The sequence below is a fragment of the Vombatus ursinus genome, unplaced genomic scaffold, assembly GCF_900497805.2.
Source record: "Vombatus ursinus unplaced genomic scaffold, bare-nosed wombat genome assembly UNPS02005659.1, whole genome shotgun sequence".
Lineage (NCBI taxonomy): Eukaryota > Metazoa > Chordata > Mammalia > Diprotodontia > Vombatidae > Vombatus > Vombatus ursinus.
This window is the reverse complement of record NW_020945437.1, coordinates 4,902,291-4,923,265: the sequence shown is the minus strand read 5'-3', so window position 1 is coordinate 4,923,265 and position 20,975 is coordinate 4,902,291. Positions and strand designations below refer to the sequence as shown.

Here is a 20,975-nt window from a genome sequence, read left to right as displayed (position 1 = left end):
GGTCCTACTCATTATTTACAAGGTTAAGACCTGGGGCAACTTGGGGGGAGGGAAATAGATAATAATCTAAAAAATACATTTTAGCCTTGTTATACACTCCTATCTCACTAATTCATCAAGTTCCTTGGGATTTATTTATAAGCTCTTGACTACAGAAGCAATTAATATTTAACATAATTAACTAGTCTTCCCCATCCATCCTGGTTGACATCAAGTAAAAATTACAGCTTTAACTACATTACCACAGAACAACAAAACTGCATTTGCACACCACTGTTCAGAAAAAAACAAAGTACAAAAAAGTGGCATTACAAAACCTACTATTCACATGTGAAAGGTATCTAAACTTCAAAGTATGCTTATAGAAAGAGAAGGCTGTAACCTACTACTAGTGAAGAGATGTTCAGGAGAAGTAGCCTGAAGAAATCCATTAAAATTTTTGTTTGGGCTCGTAAGCCCCTTCGGAAGACTTAGGCTGTCTTAGCCTTTTCATTTGGGGAACTTCTACTATGGTGCCCCATTGTCCTGATAGCCAGTTGCCTCAATTGCTGATTACATCTAGGCCTGTCTCCAGCCAAGCTTCACTTCACTCTCCAGCCATCATCCCCTCCTTTCCCCACTTCATAGTTGCAGTTCTGGAAGCATTAGCAAACCTACTACTCCATCACTGATTTTGGAAAAGGTATGTCAATATATTCTTCTATGGCTCTATTCGCCATCTCAGTAAATTTCAAACCAAAATAACCCTATATGGCCACCACTTCCCTACATGTGCTATCTCCTCTTATTAGAATGTAAGTTCCTTGCAGGTAGGGAATACCATAACTTCTGTTTATTTTCCTGAACAGCACAGTGCTAGGCACATAGCAAGCACTTAATAAATGCATTCCCATTGATTCACTCATTCCAGCTCTAACTCTATGATTCTATAATCATCTAGTCCAATATGTACAGTTGGTAGCTGAATTAAATAGACTCCAGTATTTTCACGTTAAGAAGAAATCACTATATATCTGAACATTTTTAGTAACAATAAAATTTTAGTAATGCCTTTAACATACCTAGGGAGTAAAAAAGTGAATGGTGAGGGAGTTGAGATTTTTTTATGTATGTGCCCTTAGTAGATTATATTTTATTTAATATATATAATATCTGTGGTTCTGATAAAATACAAATACTTTGTTGTCCTTTATCACCAAGTCCAAAATTAAAAATACTTCCATATATGGGATAAGTCCACTACAGAAAAGCCAAAATCAAGGATGCTTTGGAGATCTGTTATGTATAAGTATGTTAAGGAGATCTATGAGAACACTTGGGGAAATAGCTTGGCCTGGTAATACAGAGCTGTCAAACACACAGCCATATGCAGCCCACAATCCTTCCACATGCAACTGAACCACATTAAAATGTAACTGAGAAATATTTAACAAAATTAATAAAAATACAATAAAACATAGATAATGTGAATATGTGGTTTTGTAAGTCAATGCGTGGCTAGCAGAGATCTTCGATGTATAGTTTAGCGGATCCCCAGTTTTATTTGAGTTTGACAGCACTATAATAAAGGACACTAGATGTGGAGTCAAAGGACCTCAGTTTGAATCCTGGTTCTCCTACTTACTAGCTGGGCGATTTTGAACAAATTACTTCTTTTTTCTCATCCATGGTATCCTCCTTTGTACAACGAAGGGGTTGAACCAGGTGAACATTGTGATTCTGTCTAACTCGAGATCCTATGATCCTATTGGTCTTGATTTCACATTCTGTCCAATTAAAAGAAGTAGAATTCTAATAGAGTTTATGGTTATTTCTTTTTAATTCAAAATTGAAATAGTCTATCAACTTGAGTGTACAAAGGAAAGAGCTCTGGATTCAACATTAGAAAACCAAGGCTCAGTCCTTGACTTTGATGTTTGCTTGATATGTGAAGTATGACAGATTACTTAATATAGCTAAGTTTGACTTTTCTCATCTGTAGGGGAAGGGACTAAGCATTCATGAAGTGTACTATATGCCAGATACTATGCTAAGCACCTTTTGCAAATATTTTTCAACATTTTGCAAATATTGTGAAGATCATTTGATCTTCACAATAACCCTGGGAGGTAGATGCTACCATTATCCTCATTTTAAAACTGAGACAAAGGGTAAGTGACTTGCCCAGGGTCACACAACTATAAGTGTCTTGAGTCTGGATTTGAACTGAGGTCTTCTGACTCCAAGCCCAGAACACTATCCACTGCATGACCAGCTGCCTCATCTATAAAATTCAGATTTAGCCTCAGGCACTTACTAGGTGTGTGACCCTGGGCGAGTCACTTAACCCTGTTTGCCTCAGTTGTTTCACCTATAAAATATACTGGAGAAGGAAATAACAAACCCCTAAAGTTTTTCTGCTAAGAAAACCCCAATTGGAATCATGAAGAACCAGACAAAACTGAAAAATGACTGAACAACAAACAATGGCCACACAGCTATTAAGTGTCTGAGGTCAAATGCAATCTCTGGTCTTCTGACCTCCAAGGCCAATGATTTATCCACAGTGCCACCTAGCGGTCTCTAGCTATATATATGCTCCATATCAATGTTCTCGATTTTACTAGGCAAAATAGTCACAATCCCAAAACCATTTGGTTCAAAACACCCATCACCAACCTTCACAGAACAAGGCTAAAGGATTTTAGGATTTTCAAGTGGTAAGAAAAATGGTGAGAATTTATATTAGATAATTTTCTGTGATGGCAGGAAATGTAATGTAAAGAAGGACTTGAATTCAAATCTTTCCTTGGCCAATTACTATCCCTGTGATCTTGGTTAAGTCATTCAAACCCTCAGAGTCTTGGTTTCCTCATCATTGGTGGTAGGTGGTTGGTGTATTGGTTGTTGTCCTTCATTTTCGAAGAGGACCAAAATGACATCACTATATTAGAGTCAAGTTTCAGGGTGTCCGACAGTGTCTGATCAGACCAATGCAAACTCGGAATGCTCTGCCACAGGTCAGGTACAAATCGTTTGTATGAACATTTGGAGTGGATTCTCTAAGTGTGCACATTTTGCATTTTTCTTGAGCTATTTCAATTCTGCTTTGCTCATAGAGCACAGCACCTTCTCTGATATGGGCATGCCATGTTGAGCGGTCCTGTACCACTGTCTCCCATGTCACACAATCAATTTCAAAGTTCTTAAGAGAGACCTTGAGAGTGTCCTTGTATCACTTCTTCTGAGCACCATGTGAATTCTTGCCCTGTGTGAAATTTCCCCATAAAATAGTCTTTTTGGCAAGCGTACATTTTGCATTCAAACAATGTGGCCAGCCCATTGGGGTTGAGCTCTTTGCAGCAGAGTTTGAATGCTTGGCAGTTTAGTTCCAGAAAGCATCTCAGTAACTGGTATCTTATCCTGCCAGGTGATCTTCAGAATCTTCCTAAGACAATTCAAATAGAAATGATTCAGTTTTCTGGCACGGCAATAGTACACTGTCCAGGTTTCACAGGCATACAATAATGAGGTCAGCACAAAGGCCCTGTAGACCTTCATTTTGGTAGTCAATCTAATACCTCTTCTCTCCCATACTTTCCTTCAGAGGCTCCCAAACACTGAGTTTGGGGAAAACAATGAATGTAGTACCTAGCTCACAGAACTATTTTTTTCCTTGATTGGGCCCACAGGTAGATGGCAGAATGGGCAGAGAATAGGCACAGCAGATAGAAGACTTGAAGACTTGCTAGATTTGAGTTCAAATTCTGTCTCAGACAATTGCTAGTCAGCTGTGTGACGCTGGGCAAATCATTTAACTTCTAACTGCTTCAGTTTCCTCATCTGGAAAAGGGAGAATATTATAGCCCTTACCCTAAAGGGTTGTAATAAAGAACAAAGGAGATAATAAATGTAAATCGCTTTGCAAACCTTAAAGTGCTATAGAAATTATAGTTGTCTTTCTGTCATTAGTATAGGAAACTCTCACGCAGGGAACACCCCAGTGGGAAAACTCCCTGGATCAGTGTAGAACAGCACCTGCTGGCAACTTTGCTAAACAATGAGAATTGAAGTGCCTTGCTCAGGGATATGTCAGAGACAAGATTGGAGTCCAGGTCATCCTCACTCACACCAGATTTCTATACTCACATTGTTAACCTTTTTATGTCCTGGATCCCTTTAGCAGTATGGTGAAGCCTATGTACCTACTCTCAGAATAATATTCTTAAATCTATAAAATATATAAAATATTGATAATGTCCCTCTATTCCTTTAAGACAGAGCTCAAGTACCATTTTCTGCATAAAGTCTTTGCTGATTTCCCCACCCCAATGGTTAGAGCTCTCTCTCCCAAACTAACTTGAATTTAACTACTTGGTGAGTTTGTATTGTATTTGTAAACTTTCTAGTCACGCGACATATATTTTTACATGTTACTTCGCTCGTAATATATGTAAGTAGGAACAGTTTCATTCATTGTAGTTGTGGAACATAGTAGATGCTTAATAAATACTTGTTGATTGGTAGAAGAACTTTATAAATCTAATATACATAGCAAGTCCTATATAAGTAGAAGCTATAATTAATATTACAGCAACGAGAAGAGACACAATAAAAAGGAGATAATAAACAAATGAAAGAAAGAGATGGCTAGAAAAAGAGTTAAGAGAAATAAAATGATATTTTAGGAAAAGAAACTCTTGTTGGAATTCATAATAATTAAAGAGATTATCATCATCCAAGGAAATACCTCCTGTGGAGAAGGGGCCAGCTTTCTCCACCAACTGCCACACACAGGGCAGGCAAGCGAGCCTAGCTGAATCAACAAACCCTGTATTAAAAATGTTTATATGAGGAGACATGAACACATAAAAAAGTGTGTACATAATATAGACAATATAAATACAAAGTGATTTTTAGGGGAAGCACTAGGAGCTAAGGGTCTCAGCAAAGTCTTCATGCATGAGGGGGTGTATGAGTTTTGAATGAAACTTAAGATTCTAAAATGTTCATAGAAATAAGGTCAAGCATGTAGGACCAGTCTATGCAAAGGCAAGGAGACATGAGAAAGAATTTCATGAAAGAAGAACTGCAAGAAAGCCGATGACTGTAATGAAGAGTAAATGAAGCGGAGTCATGCATAGTAAGGCTGAAATGTCAAGTTGGATTTGGTTGTATGTTAATAAATGTTTCAGGTTTCAATATCTAATCTACTTATTACTTTTGACTTCAGAAACCAAAAATAAGAGTTAATGGATGGAAACAACACAAAGCCATTCATTATGAGTTAGTTTATCTTAAGCTGAACTAAATACTACTTGGCCTCATTATGATAAGTCAAAACAGAAGTAGAAAATATTTACAAGGAACAGCAGAAAATGACTATCACATCCAGTTCCTATAATCTAGGAATAAGAAGGCACTTGAGAAGTTGACTATTCACTCTACGCATTCCTTCTGACTGGAAAAGATTTGCGACTCCTGTCTTGTCTTAAGTATATTATTTTGTGTTTTTATATTTTTCAATACCTAAACTGCTTTTTCCATTTTGCCTCTTCTCTTTCTTCTCCAAATAGAGTTCCTCTTATCTTTCAAAGGAATCTTTACATACAGAGCAAAGAAAAACAGACAGCTGGTAGGAGAGGCTAACCTAGAGCGAGGGCTCAGAGAGTCAAGTAAGCCAGGGAATGATTTTGTTTTGTTCTTTCTTTTACTTACTACTAAAATTTACTTTACAAGCATTTATTATGTCTCCCTCTTAATGCCACCCCCATTGAAACAAAAAATCAAATAGATAAAACCTTCATGGTAAATACGCATAGTGTAGCAAAATAAATACCTACATTGGCCATGTCCAAAAATCCATGTCTCTATGCCTTTTAAGTCCATCATTTCTCTGGTAGAAGTTGGGTGATGTGTTTTATATTTAGTGTCCTGAATTTACAGTTTATCATTGCAATGAATTCTAAAGTCTTTCCAAGTTGTTTTTCTCTACAATTTTACTGTTGTTTTAAAAATTGTTCACCTAGTTCTTCAAACTTCACTTAGCATCATTTCATAGAGGAGTTCTTCCCAGTTTCCTCAAACTGTTCACTCATTTCATCATTTCTCATGACATAATAATATTATGTTACATTTATATACCACAATTAGGTGGACACTTCAGTTATCAGTTCTTTGCTACTATGAAAGTGCTGCTATAATAGTTGTGGATTTTTTTCCATGTGGATCCTTTTCCTCTTTCTTTGATCTCTTTGGGGTCTAGACCTAGGAGATATATAGCTGGATCAAAGGAAATGCAAATTTGGGGATATAGTTCCAAACTGATTTCCAGAATACCTAGACCAATTCACAGATTCACCAATGGTGGACTTGTGTCCGTTTCCCCAAAGCCTTGCCAACATTTGTCATTTTCTTCTATAATCATCAATACCCATTTTGCGTGTATAAAATAGAGCCTCAGAATGGTTTTAATTTTAATTTCTTCAATTATTAATGATAGGTCAGCTAAGTGGCACAGTGGATAGAGCACTGGGCCCAGGGTCAAGGAGATGTGAATTCAAATCCAGACTGAGACACTTGTTAGTTCTTTGACCCTGGAAAAGTCACTTAACCCTGATTGCCTCAGTTTCCTCATATATAAAATGAGCTGGAAAAGGAAATGGCAAACCACTCCAGTGTTTTTGCCAGGAAAACTCCAAATGGGGTCACTCTAAGAGTTGAACATGAATGAAAAAAAAATTATTCATGATTTAGACCATTTTTCATATGGTTGTTGATAACTTAGATTTCTTCCTTTAAAAAACTGCCTATCTATATCCCTTGATCAGTTATCTATTATAGAATCACTCTTAGTCTTACACATCTGAATCAGTTCCTTATTATAGATAGATATACACATGTACACACACACACACACATATATGTATAAAATGTTCCTTCCACATTTTTATCAACAATGCCTTAGATGAGGACATATTGACTCCCCACCCCCACCCCCAAAGGACAAGAAACTGCATGAAAATCACAGGGAAGCATCAAGAAAAACTTCCTATTGATTTACCTTGTCTGAAATTGGAATGGCTCACCTAGAATCATAGTTGGTGGTCAATATAAGACTGGAAAATCTACTTGTCAGAAAAATTATAGATAGTATTGTTTGGAAAGATAAACCAGACCCCTGAAATTTCTCCCAATTTTGCAAGTTCATAAACACACAATCTATTTTTCTCCACACTCCTTAAAGCTAAAGAGGGTAGGGAATATTATTCCATCTTGCAGAAGGAAAGAGAAAATCCCAGAAAGGTTAAGGGCTTTTCTAGAGATCATATTGGCCACATCCAAGACTAGGCCTTTAACCTTTCTAATATACCCTATTTATGGGTTTCTCATTAGAGTGGTCATTATTTTCCAAGTTTAATTATTCTTTTATTAGACCCAAAGAAGATCTGTAAGTACAGTCTCATTGTGAAATATGGTTTATCCTGCAACTATAAATCATGTGATGACAACCTTTGTTCCAATTAAGCAACATGGCGCCCTTCTCTCCTCAACAACCTGAGAAACAACCAGAGGTTAACATGGGGATTGAACCTGAAAATGTTCCACCTGACTGAAAAACAAGCAGTTTCTTCATTAACAAATAATATTTCAGTCTGCTTAATGCACACAGCACCTGCACATGCTGTTGTCCTAACAGTAAAAGGAACAAATCTCTCTCAGCAAATTATTGTTGCCTAGAGAAGCCATGTGAGGAAATGCACACAGAATGGGCCTCAGCAATGTAAGGGAGACCTGGGCTCAAGTCCTGACTCTCACACGTAATGCCTATGTAACCCTGGGCAAGTCTTTGAACCTCTTAGCACCCCTGACAATTGTCTTAATTAATTTCAGTTAGTTGATCTGAATAGGTAGAAGGTATTTCCTCAGAGTTCTCTCTACCGATGAAATTATAGATGCAGACAAAAGGTAGGAGCCATGTCCACCCTTCTAGTTCTCTCTATTCCTATTTCATTTACAGTGGGAACCACTGTAGCATTTTTTTTTTCAATTAACAAGCATTTACTCTCCCATCTCCAAGGAAAGGAGAGGACAGGAGAGGAGAGAAGAGAACAAGGCAGGAGAGGAGAGGACAGGGGAGGAGAGGAGAGGACAGGGGAGGAGAGGAGAGGAGAGGACAAGGGAGGAGAGGACAGGAAAGGAAAATGCATGTAACAAACATGCAGAGTCAAGCAAAACAAATACCCACATTTGCCACATCCCAACATGTGTTTCTCATTTTGCATACTGTGTTGTCCACTGCCACAAATACTTATGGCTTGTATCTGTTCCTCACACTGTGCTAGACACTATAGGGGACTTAAAACAAAACAACTTCTTCCATTCAAATCAATGAGGTCTTCCTCATTGTTGCACTCCCCTATTCCTGACACCCAACTAAGATAATTAAGAAGTACTGGAGCTAGTTCTGTACTAGCTTGGGAGAGCCAACTGTTAAATGTGAGCATTATACCTCAGAACTCCCCACCACCACCAAATACTGTAAGTTGGAGCTTGATTTACTGCTCTGATGATTGTCTAGACTTAGAAAAGTAATGGGGGCAGCTAGGTGGCGCAGTGGACAGAGCACTGGCCCTGGAGTCAGGAGGACCTGAGTTCAAATCTGGCCTCAAACGCATAATATTTCTTAGCTGTGTGACTCTGGGCAAGTCACTTAACCCCAGTTGCTCCACTAAAAAAAAAAAGAAAAGAAAAAGAAAGAAAAGTAATGAAGAAAATGTTACTAATGTAGATTAAATTTAAAAGTGTATCCTGCATATATATTTTTCCAGAGAGCAAATTGTTAAACATTTACCAGAACATAAGTAAGCTTCTCCTGTCATGTACCTTACTCCTTCTCAGATGGATTTCACCCATTCAAGTCATGAAAGTTAGCAACCTGATGAAGTCTAATCCCAAGCTGCTTTCCCTTAGGACTGAGTTTAAAAAATAGAGTCTCTTAAACATTTCTCTTTATGAATACATAATCCAAGAAAAAGTAAGCTTAATCAAAACTCTAAGTAAGACAAAAGGGGTGTGTTGCATAGACCAAAAGTTGGGTAGAACAACAACCAAAAAAAAAAAAAAGCTTCTGGGAGCAGCTATTTCCCTGAATAGCTAAGTATGCTCATATGTACGGACATAGTGATTACCATTGGTTCTTGAGCAAGAGCATTCATTCAACTGTAGTCTAAAACACACATAACTGCTCTCTAGCAAATGTGTTGAATTTACATGTATTATTTGAAGGATGAATTCCACCAAATTCCTCTGAGTTTAGATTTAGCTACCTGGGAAAACTAAATAGAGTCATAACCTAGGGTGTGGGTTGGGGGGGAGAGGAGATAAGAATATCAAGATACAAATCGGTAATATTGCCAATACAATCCCATTCAACAAATAAAGTTTACTATGTAGGAAAATCCTTCCAAACTTTAATTTTGATCAAAGTAGAATGTTCAGGATTGATACATAGAGAGCATGTCAGCCAATGAGAGTAGATAGAAAAGTTTGTCCATATGAGTTACATGGAAATCATAAATTCCTTGAAGACAGGGCCCTTGTTTTATTGAATTCTTGTGTCCCCTAGAACCTAGTAGAGAGCCTTGAGGCAAGCAAATGCTTCATAAATATATGGTGAGCACAGTGCCTGGTATATAGTCAGTGCTTAATAAATACTTACTGATTAAACAAATTGTGTGTATGGATATGAATATATGTATGTGTATGCATATGTATACATATGCCTTGCATGTATGTATACAAATATGTATATTACATGTATGCCTATATAAATATATGCACAAACACATGTGACTAAGAGATCCTATGAGGGGATAGAAGAAGCAAATTTCCTCACCTTTCCATACCCACTGGTCCCTATCATTCAATTTTATAAGCATCTATTTTGATAATAAATAAAGAGCTAGTTGTTCATACAATTCAATTCAGCAAATAATTATCATATACCTACTGTATGAAGAACACAGTACTAGGTGCTATGGAAATACAAAGTTTAGATAAGGAATAGTCTCTTGCATCATGCACTTTCCCTATATTATGATCTCATTGATTTGAATATGCCTTCCAATGATTAGATACTTGCCAGCTGTATGACCCTGGGCAAGTCACTTAATCTTTCCTAGCTTCAGTTTCCTCATCTGTAATAGGGGAATAATAATAACACCTACCTCACAAGGTTGTGGTGAGTATCAGATAACATATGTACATCATGTTGCAAAGTTTAAAGTCCTACATAAATGCTAGTTATTATAATTATTGTAATTTTTAAAATATTATCACAACACATGTTGCAGTTTCCTCATGCCTACAATATAATTCTCGACTCCTTTCTATGGTTTTCATTTTCAGTTCTTTGGAGATTATTGTATTCCAAGTCTTCTAGTCATCCAACAATTGTACTTTAATACTTTAATTTAATGCTAATATTAAAAATATAACATATGCTGTGCTTTTTGGGAGGGAGGGAGATCCAGATTTGTGATTTTATATTTGTGGAAAAATCTCCAACTGGAAACTACTTCCACCAAAGCAGAACAACACATCATCCCTAACTTATTGTCTTGAGATGCTTGGAGCTTAATGACTTGCCCAAGGTCATGCAACAAGTAGGACTTGAATCCAGGTTTTCCTCATTCCAATGCCAATCCTCTTATCTATGATATATTGTAGTCTCTCATGCTCATGTATTAGAGAGTCTAAATTTTGTGTATATATAAACACATCTACAATGCACATGATCACATGATGCTCATGCACAGTCTCTACAAATGGATTGCTATGGCCTATGACAATTTCAAACTCACCCAATCCTTCACCTAAACAAATTATTAAATGCTCCCTTATAAAGAAAACATGCAGGGGGAGAGTGGGATTGGCACATCACCTTAAATCAGCTTTTATAATTGTATGTGTTACAGTGGATCAGATTATGAGTTATCCAGCTCAAGTTTCTGTCTTTGACAGTGACATCAAGGGACCTGTGGCAGTAAAGTAGGTAAAGGAGGGAGGGGAAAATATCTAACAGATTGAGATGACTAAAAACAAGATTTAGAATATGGGGAGCCACCCCAAATCAAAATACTTTCAGCTGCCTATAGTCAATTAATGGAAATTGATAAGAAAAATGACTCATCTATCTGAGAAGAAACATTGTTTAGCTTCAAAATGTTCCCTGAACCAAAAACAAAAAAATTACAATGTAGAGTATATCTAACAGAAAGAAGTAATCTAGGTCTGCTTTTATACTCAGTAAGAAATGGGAATGAGTTACCTGGTCCTCAGTTCCCTTCTTAAATACTGGAGTAAAATGATCTCCAACAGAGCAGGCTGCTATCTCCAATTCTGAACATCAAATTATCTTAAAATTCTCATTTCCCCTCTACAGTTGCCCTTAAGAAATTTGCATGACATCAGAGTTCAGCCTGGTTAAATGTGAGTAATGATATAACTCACAGAGTTGTCCCAAGGATAATTTTGTTAATGTTTCTCAAACACATCTAGGATAATGATGGGTGCTCCCAAGAAGTTTAAAAAAATAAGAGAAAGAGTGCAAGTCAAGCAAATCTGGTTTATAGGGTAAAAGAAATAGGATTTGCATGACCACTTAGCAGATGTACAAGAGAGTAGAAGAAAGAAAAACAAAACACTGTATTATCAGATCAGCAGAGATACTCATGTTGAAAACAAGCAGTCTATTACTGAAAGATTCAATGACATGACCAGGGGATTCAAGCCAAAATAAACCACACATTTAAAATGGCACCATCAAAACATTCCACTGGGGAAAAAATGTTGATATAACTAAAGTGAAATCTGATCATTTTAGATTCCCAGAGTTGGAAAACAGGGATCTTCTACTGCAATTTTTCCTCAAAGCAAGCATCCTGTCCTTCCCACAATATACTTGTGGAATTCCTTTTTCCTATGCCTTAGGTTAGGGCTCAAATGCCACATCTACCTTAAAACTTTCCATGATCTGCCTACGTAAACAATGACTTTTACCCCAAGAAATCACCTAGCACTTTGTTCAATGCATTCCTAATCTACTTTTTCATGTAATATTGGGCATCCCAGGATAAAGATACATTTCTGATTTGCCACCTAACTTTAGTATTCTGAAATTATCAGATTTTTTTATTTATATCAATAGTCTCATAGGAATGTTTTCATGGTGTCAGTTTTCTCTATATCTGGAATGGACACCATTATGCTTCTAGTCACCTAGATTGATAATCTCAGCATTATCCATGATACCTCATTGCCCATCAATCCAATACCCATGAGTTGCCACGTATTACTTATTCTTCTACCACCTTTCACATCTAACTCATTATAACTACTTACACAGCTATCACTTTGGTTCAAGCCCTTATTACACTCTCCTCAACCATAGCTATATCTTTGTAAGTGAACTCTTTCTCCACTACAATTCATCCTCCACACAATGGAAAAGTGATTCCCCTTAATCATTCAATCACCATTTATTAACTACGTGCTATATGTCAGGCATTATGCTAAACTGAGTGGGTACAAAGAAAAAGCAAAACCTGATCTTGCTCTCAAGTAGCTTACATTCTAATGGGGAACACAGCATGTACATAAGTAAGTATATATAAGCTCTATAGTCAACAGGTCAACAAAATTTTTATTAAGCTCTTATTTTGTGCCAAGCCATATGCAAACCACTGAAGATACAAAGAAAGACAAAAATCGTCCCTGCCCTTGAGGAGCTCATTTTTTAATGGGAGGGAAAGCAAGTAAATAATTAGGTCTTTACAAGTTATATACAGGGCAAATTGAAGGAAATCTTCGGGGGAAGCCACTTAGCATCAAGAGGGATCAGGAAGATGGATAGCAGCCATGAAGTGAAAGACACTGACAGTTGAGGGGAACCAGGAAAGATCTTCTGGGTGTTATTTGAGATGCATCTTGAGTGAAGCCAAGGATTCTAAGACAAAGGCATGGGAGATAGCCAGTGAATAGGCATGTAGATTGTAAATGGAATATCATGTGTGAGGAACACATCAAGTAAGCCAGTATGGTTTTAGAATTGTATATGGAAGAAGACTGGAAAGGAATGAAAGAGATAAAGTCGTGAAGACAAGCTCTGGCAAGTCTCAAATGGTGGAAAGGGTGATATTTAAACCAAAGGTTCAAATGAAGTCCTCTAACTTAAAATCAGTCAAACTGAGACCTGTTAAAGACCTTAGCTTGAAAAAGTCAAGGTCCCCTACTACATCCTGGGCCATCTCCAGTTGTCCTGATCTGTATCTGGCCACTGGACCTAGATGGCTCCAGAGGAGAAAGAGGCTAGTGACTTTGCACAGCCCTCCCTCACTTAAATCCAATTCCCTTGCATGTCATAGCATCACCTTCCTGATCTTATGGTCTTCTTCCAGAACAAAGGACAAATAACAACAATTCCTCTCTCGGCTATACCATGCTGTCTCAGGGGCTGGGAGATCGATGGATCTAATCTTTTACCTTCATGCTTGATGCCAAGGAGGAAACCATACCTTACTGCCACAGGTTCCTCAATGTCATTGTCAAAGATAGAAAGTTGGGCTGGATAACCCATGGTCTGATCTATTGTGACCCTTCTTATATAATTATAAAAGCTGATTTAGGGTGACCTGCCCATCCTACTTTTCTTACTCCCCTCAATGGCTTTCATGTTGTAAATGTCTACTTTACTACTTTGGAATCTCATTAACATAATCATAGTAATGATTAGCATTTACATAAGGTTTAAGGTTTGAATAGTGTTTTAAATATACTGATCCTCGGAACAACCCTGTGAAGTAGGTTGTTATTTTTATCCCCACTTTATAGATGATGAAACTGAGGCTGAAAGAGATTATTTGACTTTCATAGGCTAACAGAGCCTGTAAGTGTCTGAAGGTGGATTTAACTTCATGTCTTCCTTGCTCCAATTCTAGCACTGTATGTGTATATATAAATATATATGTATATGTCTATGTATATATGTATGTATATATGTATATGTGTGTATGTATATATGTACGTATATATGTATGTATATGCATATATACATACATACATATATACATACACACATATATGCCTATACATATTTACATATACATGCATGTATACATATACACATATATACATATATTTATATATCCACTATGTCCACCATGACATACTTCTTGTCTGGAGAACTGCAGAAAAATGAGGTGAAAGCAAGACAGAAAAGAGTATGCACATACACACATACACACACACACACACACACACACAAATACACACAGGCTACATAAGTCTTTATAACAACTTCATGACTAAAAAACAAGAATAATTTTTTTTTTGGAAATCACGTTCCAAAGAACTCAAGCCCACAGTAATTAGTCCCTGTACCCCACAAACTATCAAAAAAAAAAACAAGAACAATCCCCTGAGTTTATGCATGTTATAATCTTGACTACTAGAGAACTAAATTCCAAAGTTCAATTTTAGCTTTTCAAGTTGTCTGCCCTGAAATTTTACATTAACATAATGCATAACTCTTGAACAAGAGCCAGCTTTGCATCTTAAGAGTTTTCTTATTTTTTCATTATCAAAGATGTGAGCCAAACCCCCAAAGAAAAACTTAGCTCAGACAAACTTTAATGCATCCAATTCAACAATGTGACCCTTCTTGATGAGGAAACACTGGGTGTGTGTGTGTGTGTGTGTGTGTGTGTGTGTGTGTGTAAGACACAAAGGTTAGATAAGAACTAGTAGAACTAGTCCAGGCCCTCATGAAGGTTACAGTTTAGTAGAGGGATAAAACATATACAGAGATAACTATTCTACAAATTAATACAAAAATACATTTAAAATGGGTGCACAAATTACATTTGAAGCTCCACAGAGGAAAAGAACCTAACAAATGGGGAATGTGACAAAATATGATGATATATTAAAAAGTCAGTAACACTAGAGTTGATTTTAAAAGTTAAAAGGGAGGGCATTTGGGCCACAGAGAACAGCATGAGCAAAGGCTAGGAGGGGGGAAAACATAGAGTGTATTTAGAGAACAAAGAGTACTCCAGTTTGAGTGAAGTCTGGCCTACTAGAATTGTATAGTAGAGTACTAAGCATAAGTATGAGATAAAGGCAAAAAAGGTGGTTGACACTAAATTATAGTGGACCTTAAATGCTTGGCTAAAGAGTATGAACTTTACTTATTAGGGAATAATGAACCTCCAAGAAGTCACTAACATTAGGGAAACGATACAACCAGATCAATCTATAAGGAAGACAATTTTGGCAGCAACAAAAAGTTTAGGGGCAGGGAGGGAGAGAGTTCAGGTAGAAAAAAGTGAGAAGAAATAAAAGGCTATATGTCACTTAATGAAGCAGCACGTTAAAATGGAAAAGCCTTTGGATTTTATATCAGAGGACTTGGGTTCAAATCCTCCTGTTCCCTTCTATAATGGGAATATCACTTAAACTCTCTGGGTCTCTTCTATTCTACCTAGCCATCTCAGGAAAAAACTGGGTCATTTTTCTAGCTTTAAATCCCAGGATTTAAGTTTATTGAATTAAATGAAAATTGTCCAATATCAAGCATAGTTCCTTGAATACAAATAGCAGTAAATTGCCTTGCCCATACTGACAAATTAATAAGATATTTCCTTGAGAGTACTATATCTTTTAAAGTCACAAGCACAAATATAACCTAAGCTTCCAAGGTATTAAACTAGCCAGCCCACAATGCTAAATATCAATCATGTTTGGTTGGGGGTGGGGGGAGGGAAGGTTATGAAAAGCAGCACTATGCCTTTCTTTTGATTCCTTCTAAAGGTCCCAATTTAATCCTTATGCAAAACGAATCTGAGCCATCAAGGATAAGGAAATTTACCAAATCTCATTCGGAAAGTACATAGTTCAAAATGATGACAACTACTTAATAACAACCAGACTAAAACATGATACAGTAGACAGAGGACTAGTTTTGGAGTCAGGAAGCCCTGGGTTCAAAACTTACCAACGACATTTGTTAGCTTCCATGATCACCGGCAGGTATAGTGCAGCAAGGATATAAATTATAGAGGACCTACTGATCAGTACAAATTCATGATGGATATAGTTTCCATACTGAGAATTCTCTGACCTATTTTGCTTTGTTTTGGGTGAGGGGGAGAAGATGAAGAAGAGAAGTGAAATAGCTTAAGACATTAAAGTGAAATAGCTTAAGACATTAAATATTGTGTTCACTATCACCAAGATAGAACATTTTCTTAGCCACTGGAATACATCGTGAAAGTTGGCAAAATTGTTGGTACTCCTATGACATAATTCAATCCTATTGCTCTAAAGTATTTAGATACATAAGAAAAGTGCCTCTCCTAATTCTGTTTCTCTCTTCTATGGTGCATAGGAAAGAAGGAATTATGAGATGTATGGCAAAGAAAGAAGGAAGCACTAGACAAGAATGGATTTAGGGGAAATTTTGCACAGTATGTAACATTTCTGTAATAAGTCAAGATCACTGACATTGTCAGTTAATTGATTAGGAGATGGCCAGGATTATTAACTAGCTCTGTAAAGCACATGTTTCCTGAGAATTGGCAGCAAAAGACCCAAGTTCCTCTGAATAAGCTCACAGGTTGGCTAAAGTTTGGATGACTGAAAACTAAAACCTCAGTCATCTGTTGATCAAGTTTGTGTGCCAAATCCTTAAGTGCTCCCTGCATCTGGCAGCAAAAAGAGGTTTTTCCGAAGCACTAGACTAAGGTCCTTGCAGTTCATTCATTTCCACGGATTAGACAATTCCCTTTGTTCTTGAACAACATTACCCTTTCCTACCTGGAGGAAATAAAAGTAAAGTGTTTGGCAAGAAATCTGTCTTAACTTCTCTCTGCAAAGAGAGATCTTCAGCAACATTTTGACTCCCATACTCTTCTCTTCCTTTCCTCCCCTTATACCAGCCTCATTGGTATGGTCAAAGATCATCAGTTGAGTCACACTTACCCCTAACATCTGATGGAGATAATAATACTCTGGTCCTTGATAATACAGCAGGAAGGTTTTCCAAAAAAGGAGGACGTTGAGAGAGAGCCAGATGAGCTAAAACAATCAAAACAAAAGAAACAAACATCAAGTCAATGAAACCCATAAGTAAAAACTAGAATACCTCACCACTACTTAAGTGTTTTCAATTGACCAAAAAGCCAAGTATCATTAAAAAAAAAATTTAAATACTTTAGTCAGGTCCTCTACCCAATGGTAAACATTTTAGATCCAAACAGGTTTTCTGAGACATAAGCAAGTCTCCACTCCTATGTAACTACACAAAGTTTAGAACTACAAAAAACTTCAGACGTCATTCAGTCTATTCCTTCATGTTACAGATGAGGAAACTAAGGTTTAGGAAGTAGTTGTCACTTGGCTAGGGTCACATAGGGAGTAAATTGCAGAGCTGGCATTTAGAGTCAGACCCTGTAATGCTAATCCAGTGCACTTTCCTAGACTTCATTCACCGGATTTGACACCCTGAGGCACCCACACATCCCTAACGTCATCCCCACTTGCAAACATACAAAACTTTTACTGATGTTACAAGAATGAATAACACCAAATATAGGAGGGAATTGTTAAAAGAGCTGATCAACAGAAGAGAAATATTCACATGGCAGTGCCGACTTTACACTCTCAACATTCTCCTCCAGTAGCCAGCTGAGCTAAACTATACATAAAGATCAATAAAGCACCCAAATGTAAATTAGCATATTATTGTATGCCTAAAATAAGTGTAGGGGGAGAGAAACTGTTACTCCTAGAAGATACACTCTTTTTTTTTATGTTAGCAACATTTCAATTAGTAATAAACACCCCATTATACTCCCACTCCAATAGACATATACACAAAGAATCAAAACTTTTCAATTGACAGAAGGGAAAAGAAGGGCAGAGCCCCCATCCTACCAGGCAGAGGTGTTTAACCCCTTCGTTTGCTAACCAGCTCCTCCACGATAAAGCCATGCTGCAGCCCCCCCGACCAGCCCAACGAAAGGACCTGCGAGATCACCGACAGCAGTTTTTGCAGCTGTTGCAGTTGTGTGAGGGGGGAGGGGGAGTAGAAGAGAGGGAAGAATAAGGACAAGCAGGGTGGGGGAAAGAGAGAGGCGGAGAGTTGGAACACAGCGCGGATCTAGTCTTCTGATTGGATCAAAGCCTGTATCTCGCTTCTTCCGCCGCCTGGGCTCCCGGGGAGGCTGCTCCCCTAGCCAGCTTTGCCTTCTTGCCTGCTTGACCTCGCAGTCCTGGTTTCTCTGGGGCTCTCAGTTTGGCCCGCTCCGCTCCTGCCTGCTCACACTTTCTCTGTGAGGCAGAGTTTCGATCGTTCGTAGCTGCAGAAGCAACAGCAACAGTGGCGTGGCAGCAGCCGGAGCTCCCTCCTTCCTCCCTCTCTCTCAGTCTCTCCCTCTCTCTCAGTCTCTCCCTCCCTCTCTGCGCGGAAGCGCCAGGACCCCTTTGTCTGGGCAGGGTCTCGCTCCTGCTGTTCCTGTTCTAGACGTCCCAGACTGGGAAGGAGGCGTCCCCCTAGCTGACTCAGATCTAGCCTCGGGGGCTCCAAAATAAGAATGATGTTGATGCTGAAGACAATAAAATGGGGAAAGCTTGATTCCCCGTCTTTCCTCAACTCCTCTTTTCCCTTCCTGTCCTTCCTTTCGTTGACTCAACCAAGTTCTCCTTTACTGCTTCTCAAAATAGCCCAAGATGCGGGAGTAGAGCGAGGGAAATTAGAGCCGGAAATCGCCTTTTGTGTGCAAGCTTCCCCCTTCCCCTGCCTGCCCCACAGCAATCCCTCAGCCTCAAATAGCAGCCGCTGGAACCATCACCTCCAGTCTACACTCACATTCCTTCCCCCTCCCCAATTTCTCAGAAGGCAGCTTGTAAGACTTTAAAACAGAAGAGTTCTTCATGGTGAAAGTTCACTTTCTAGGTAGTAATGGGATGGGGGGGTGGGGGTGTCTCAGCATGTATCCTTCACCCCTGCAATAATAATACAGGCATTCGTTTCTCACGTTAAGGAACCACTCCCTAAGGGGCCCATCTGCTCAGGACCTAAGCACAGTCACAAGTGTTCAGTTGGGAGGTGGTAGAATGTACTCGCCACTAAAGAGAAGGAAGCTAGGCTCAACGGCACAATGGAGAGAGTGTAGGATTTAGAGTCAGGAAGAGCTGAATTTGAATCCTGCCTTGAGAAGCTCCCTAGCTGTTACCCTAGGCAATTCATTTAACCTCTCTGTGCCTCAGTTTCCTCACCTGTAAAAAGGAGATGAAAATAGTAACTACCTGACAGGGTTGGTGTGGAGATCAAAAGAGATAATATGTCGATCACGTTGTAAAGCTTTAAGTGCCATATAAGTGCTAGCTATTAATATTATTGTTAACTTTGCCACCCCATTCATAAATGTAAAATTGCTTAATCCTTAGTTTGTTATTACAAATCTAGTTCTCAAGGAGCAAGTAAAAATGGTACTCAATACACGAGGTTAATTTGGCATAAGACAGGCAGTTATTTCCTACACACAAAAGAAAGGCTAAACATAAAAGACTCACAGAACGTATTGGAAAAAAATGACTTAAAATAAGATTCAGTACCTTAACTTAAAATTACTGTTACAATCTGCTGAGAGGTTGACCCAAACCTCAACAAATTGTAAAACAGTATTCAGAATACTGATTAAACATTTTACAATTCACCTTAGTTCTACACTATTTCCCTCAAAGTCAATGGCTTCTCTCCACCCAGGCCAAGTTATTTTGTCTGCTCTTCTAGACAGTATTCAATCCTCTCATGAAGAATCTCTCCTTAATGACTATCAGCTGAACCCTTCTAAGTCTGAACAAATTCATCTCAACATTGATTCTTAGTCACCTACCCAGTAACAGAAACATGAAGTGGAAAAGGCAACCAGGGATTCAGGCAAAAGCTGGTTTTATGGAGTGCCTCTACTGTAACTATCACTGTTACCAGGATGAGAAAAGGCATATCTACAGACCCATCCCTTACAGGAAGTCTTGGAGTTACGTGAAGCCACCTGGAGGGTCAAAAAAAGAGAAACAGCTGGAAGTTTCTTTTTTTCTTTTAACTAATGCATCACCGCCAGCTGCTCCAAAGAATGGGGGAAATCAAGGAATCACTCAGGGATTTCTGTGTCATACCAAAGTGACAAGTCCTTTCAGCCCTGGGGCACTACATGGCCAAGAAGTTTATCATCCTGAAAAGGCCTAAGTGATGAATCACCATGTCCCTGGAGTCCATGGAAGTTTTCAAAAACCTCTGCCACACATTATTAATTACTCATTAATCACGTACTACATATAGTACCAACTATGTAAATTTTAGCATTTATTCTAAAAAAAAATTTTTGTTGACCTTTTTAAACATCCAAAAGGTAGAACCATGCAAAAGTTGTGGCAGGTGTGAAATCACTACAGGATAGATCAAGTAAAGTGGTAGATGTTTGGGACTTTAGCAGGGAATAGGATGTGAAGAGCAAAAAGGCAGGAAAGCTAAAGAATATAATCTGGTCACTGGTTTAAAGATACTTGGCTACATCTCTGGGTTTAAGTCAGGTGTAAGGAACCTTCTGCCCTCGAGGTCATATGAGGCCCTCTAGATCCTCAAGTGTGGCCCTTTGACTGAATCCAAACTTCACAGAACAAATTCCCCAATAAAAGGATTTGTTCTGTAGAACTTGGACTCAGTCCAAAGGCTGCATCCAAGGACTTAGATTCTAAGTGAAGGAAAAAAAAAACATGTCCGTCTCTAATGCCTATGTCTTTAACTCTGAAAACATCAGAAAAACAGACTGATCCTACCTCTGTGTTGACCAGTTGAGAATTTCATAATGGTGTTCTATAAATTTCAGCAAAGTAAATACGCAGGACATTACAAAATCAAGCATGTTAAT

General features: G+C 38.2%; 1 protein-coding gene across 2 annotated transcripts in view; it reads right to left on the bottom strand.

Annotated features, from left to right (window-relative positions):
- The window catches only part of NOX4 (NADPH oxidase 4), a 223,993-nt gene extending 205,856 nt beyond the window's left edge, over positions 1-18,137 (bottom strand). The window contains exons 1-2 of one of the 2 annotated variants that reach the window (XM_027848190.1): positions 17,977-18,137; positions 17,023-17,118 (exon numbers count right to left, since the gene is read on the bottom strand). In XM_027848190.1, the coding sequence (XP_027703991.1) occupies positions 17,023-17,118; positions 17,977-18,033 (153 nt within the window). In that variant the 5' untranslated portion in view covers positions 18,034-18,137. Of the gene's footprint in view, positions 1-17,022; positions 17,119-17,976 lie in introns of those variants that run through there. The other variant, XM_027848191.1, reaches the window with a different exon arrangement.
- Positions 18,138-20,975: the final 2,838 nt, after the last annotated feature.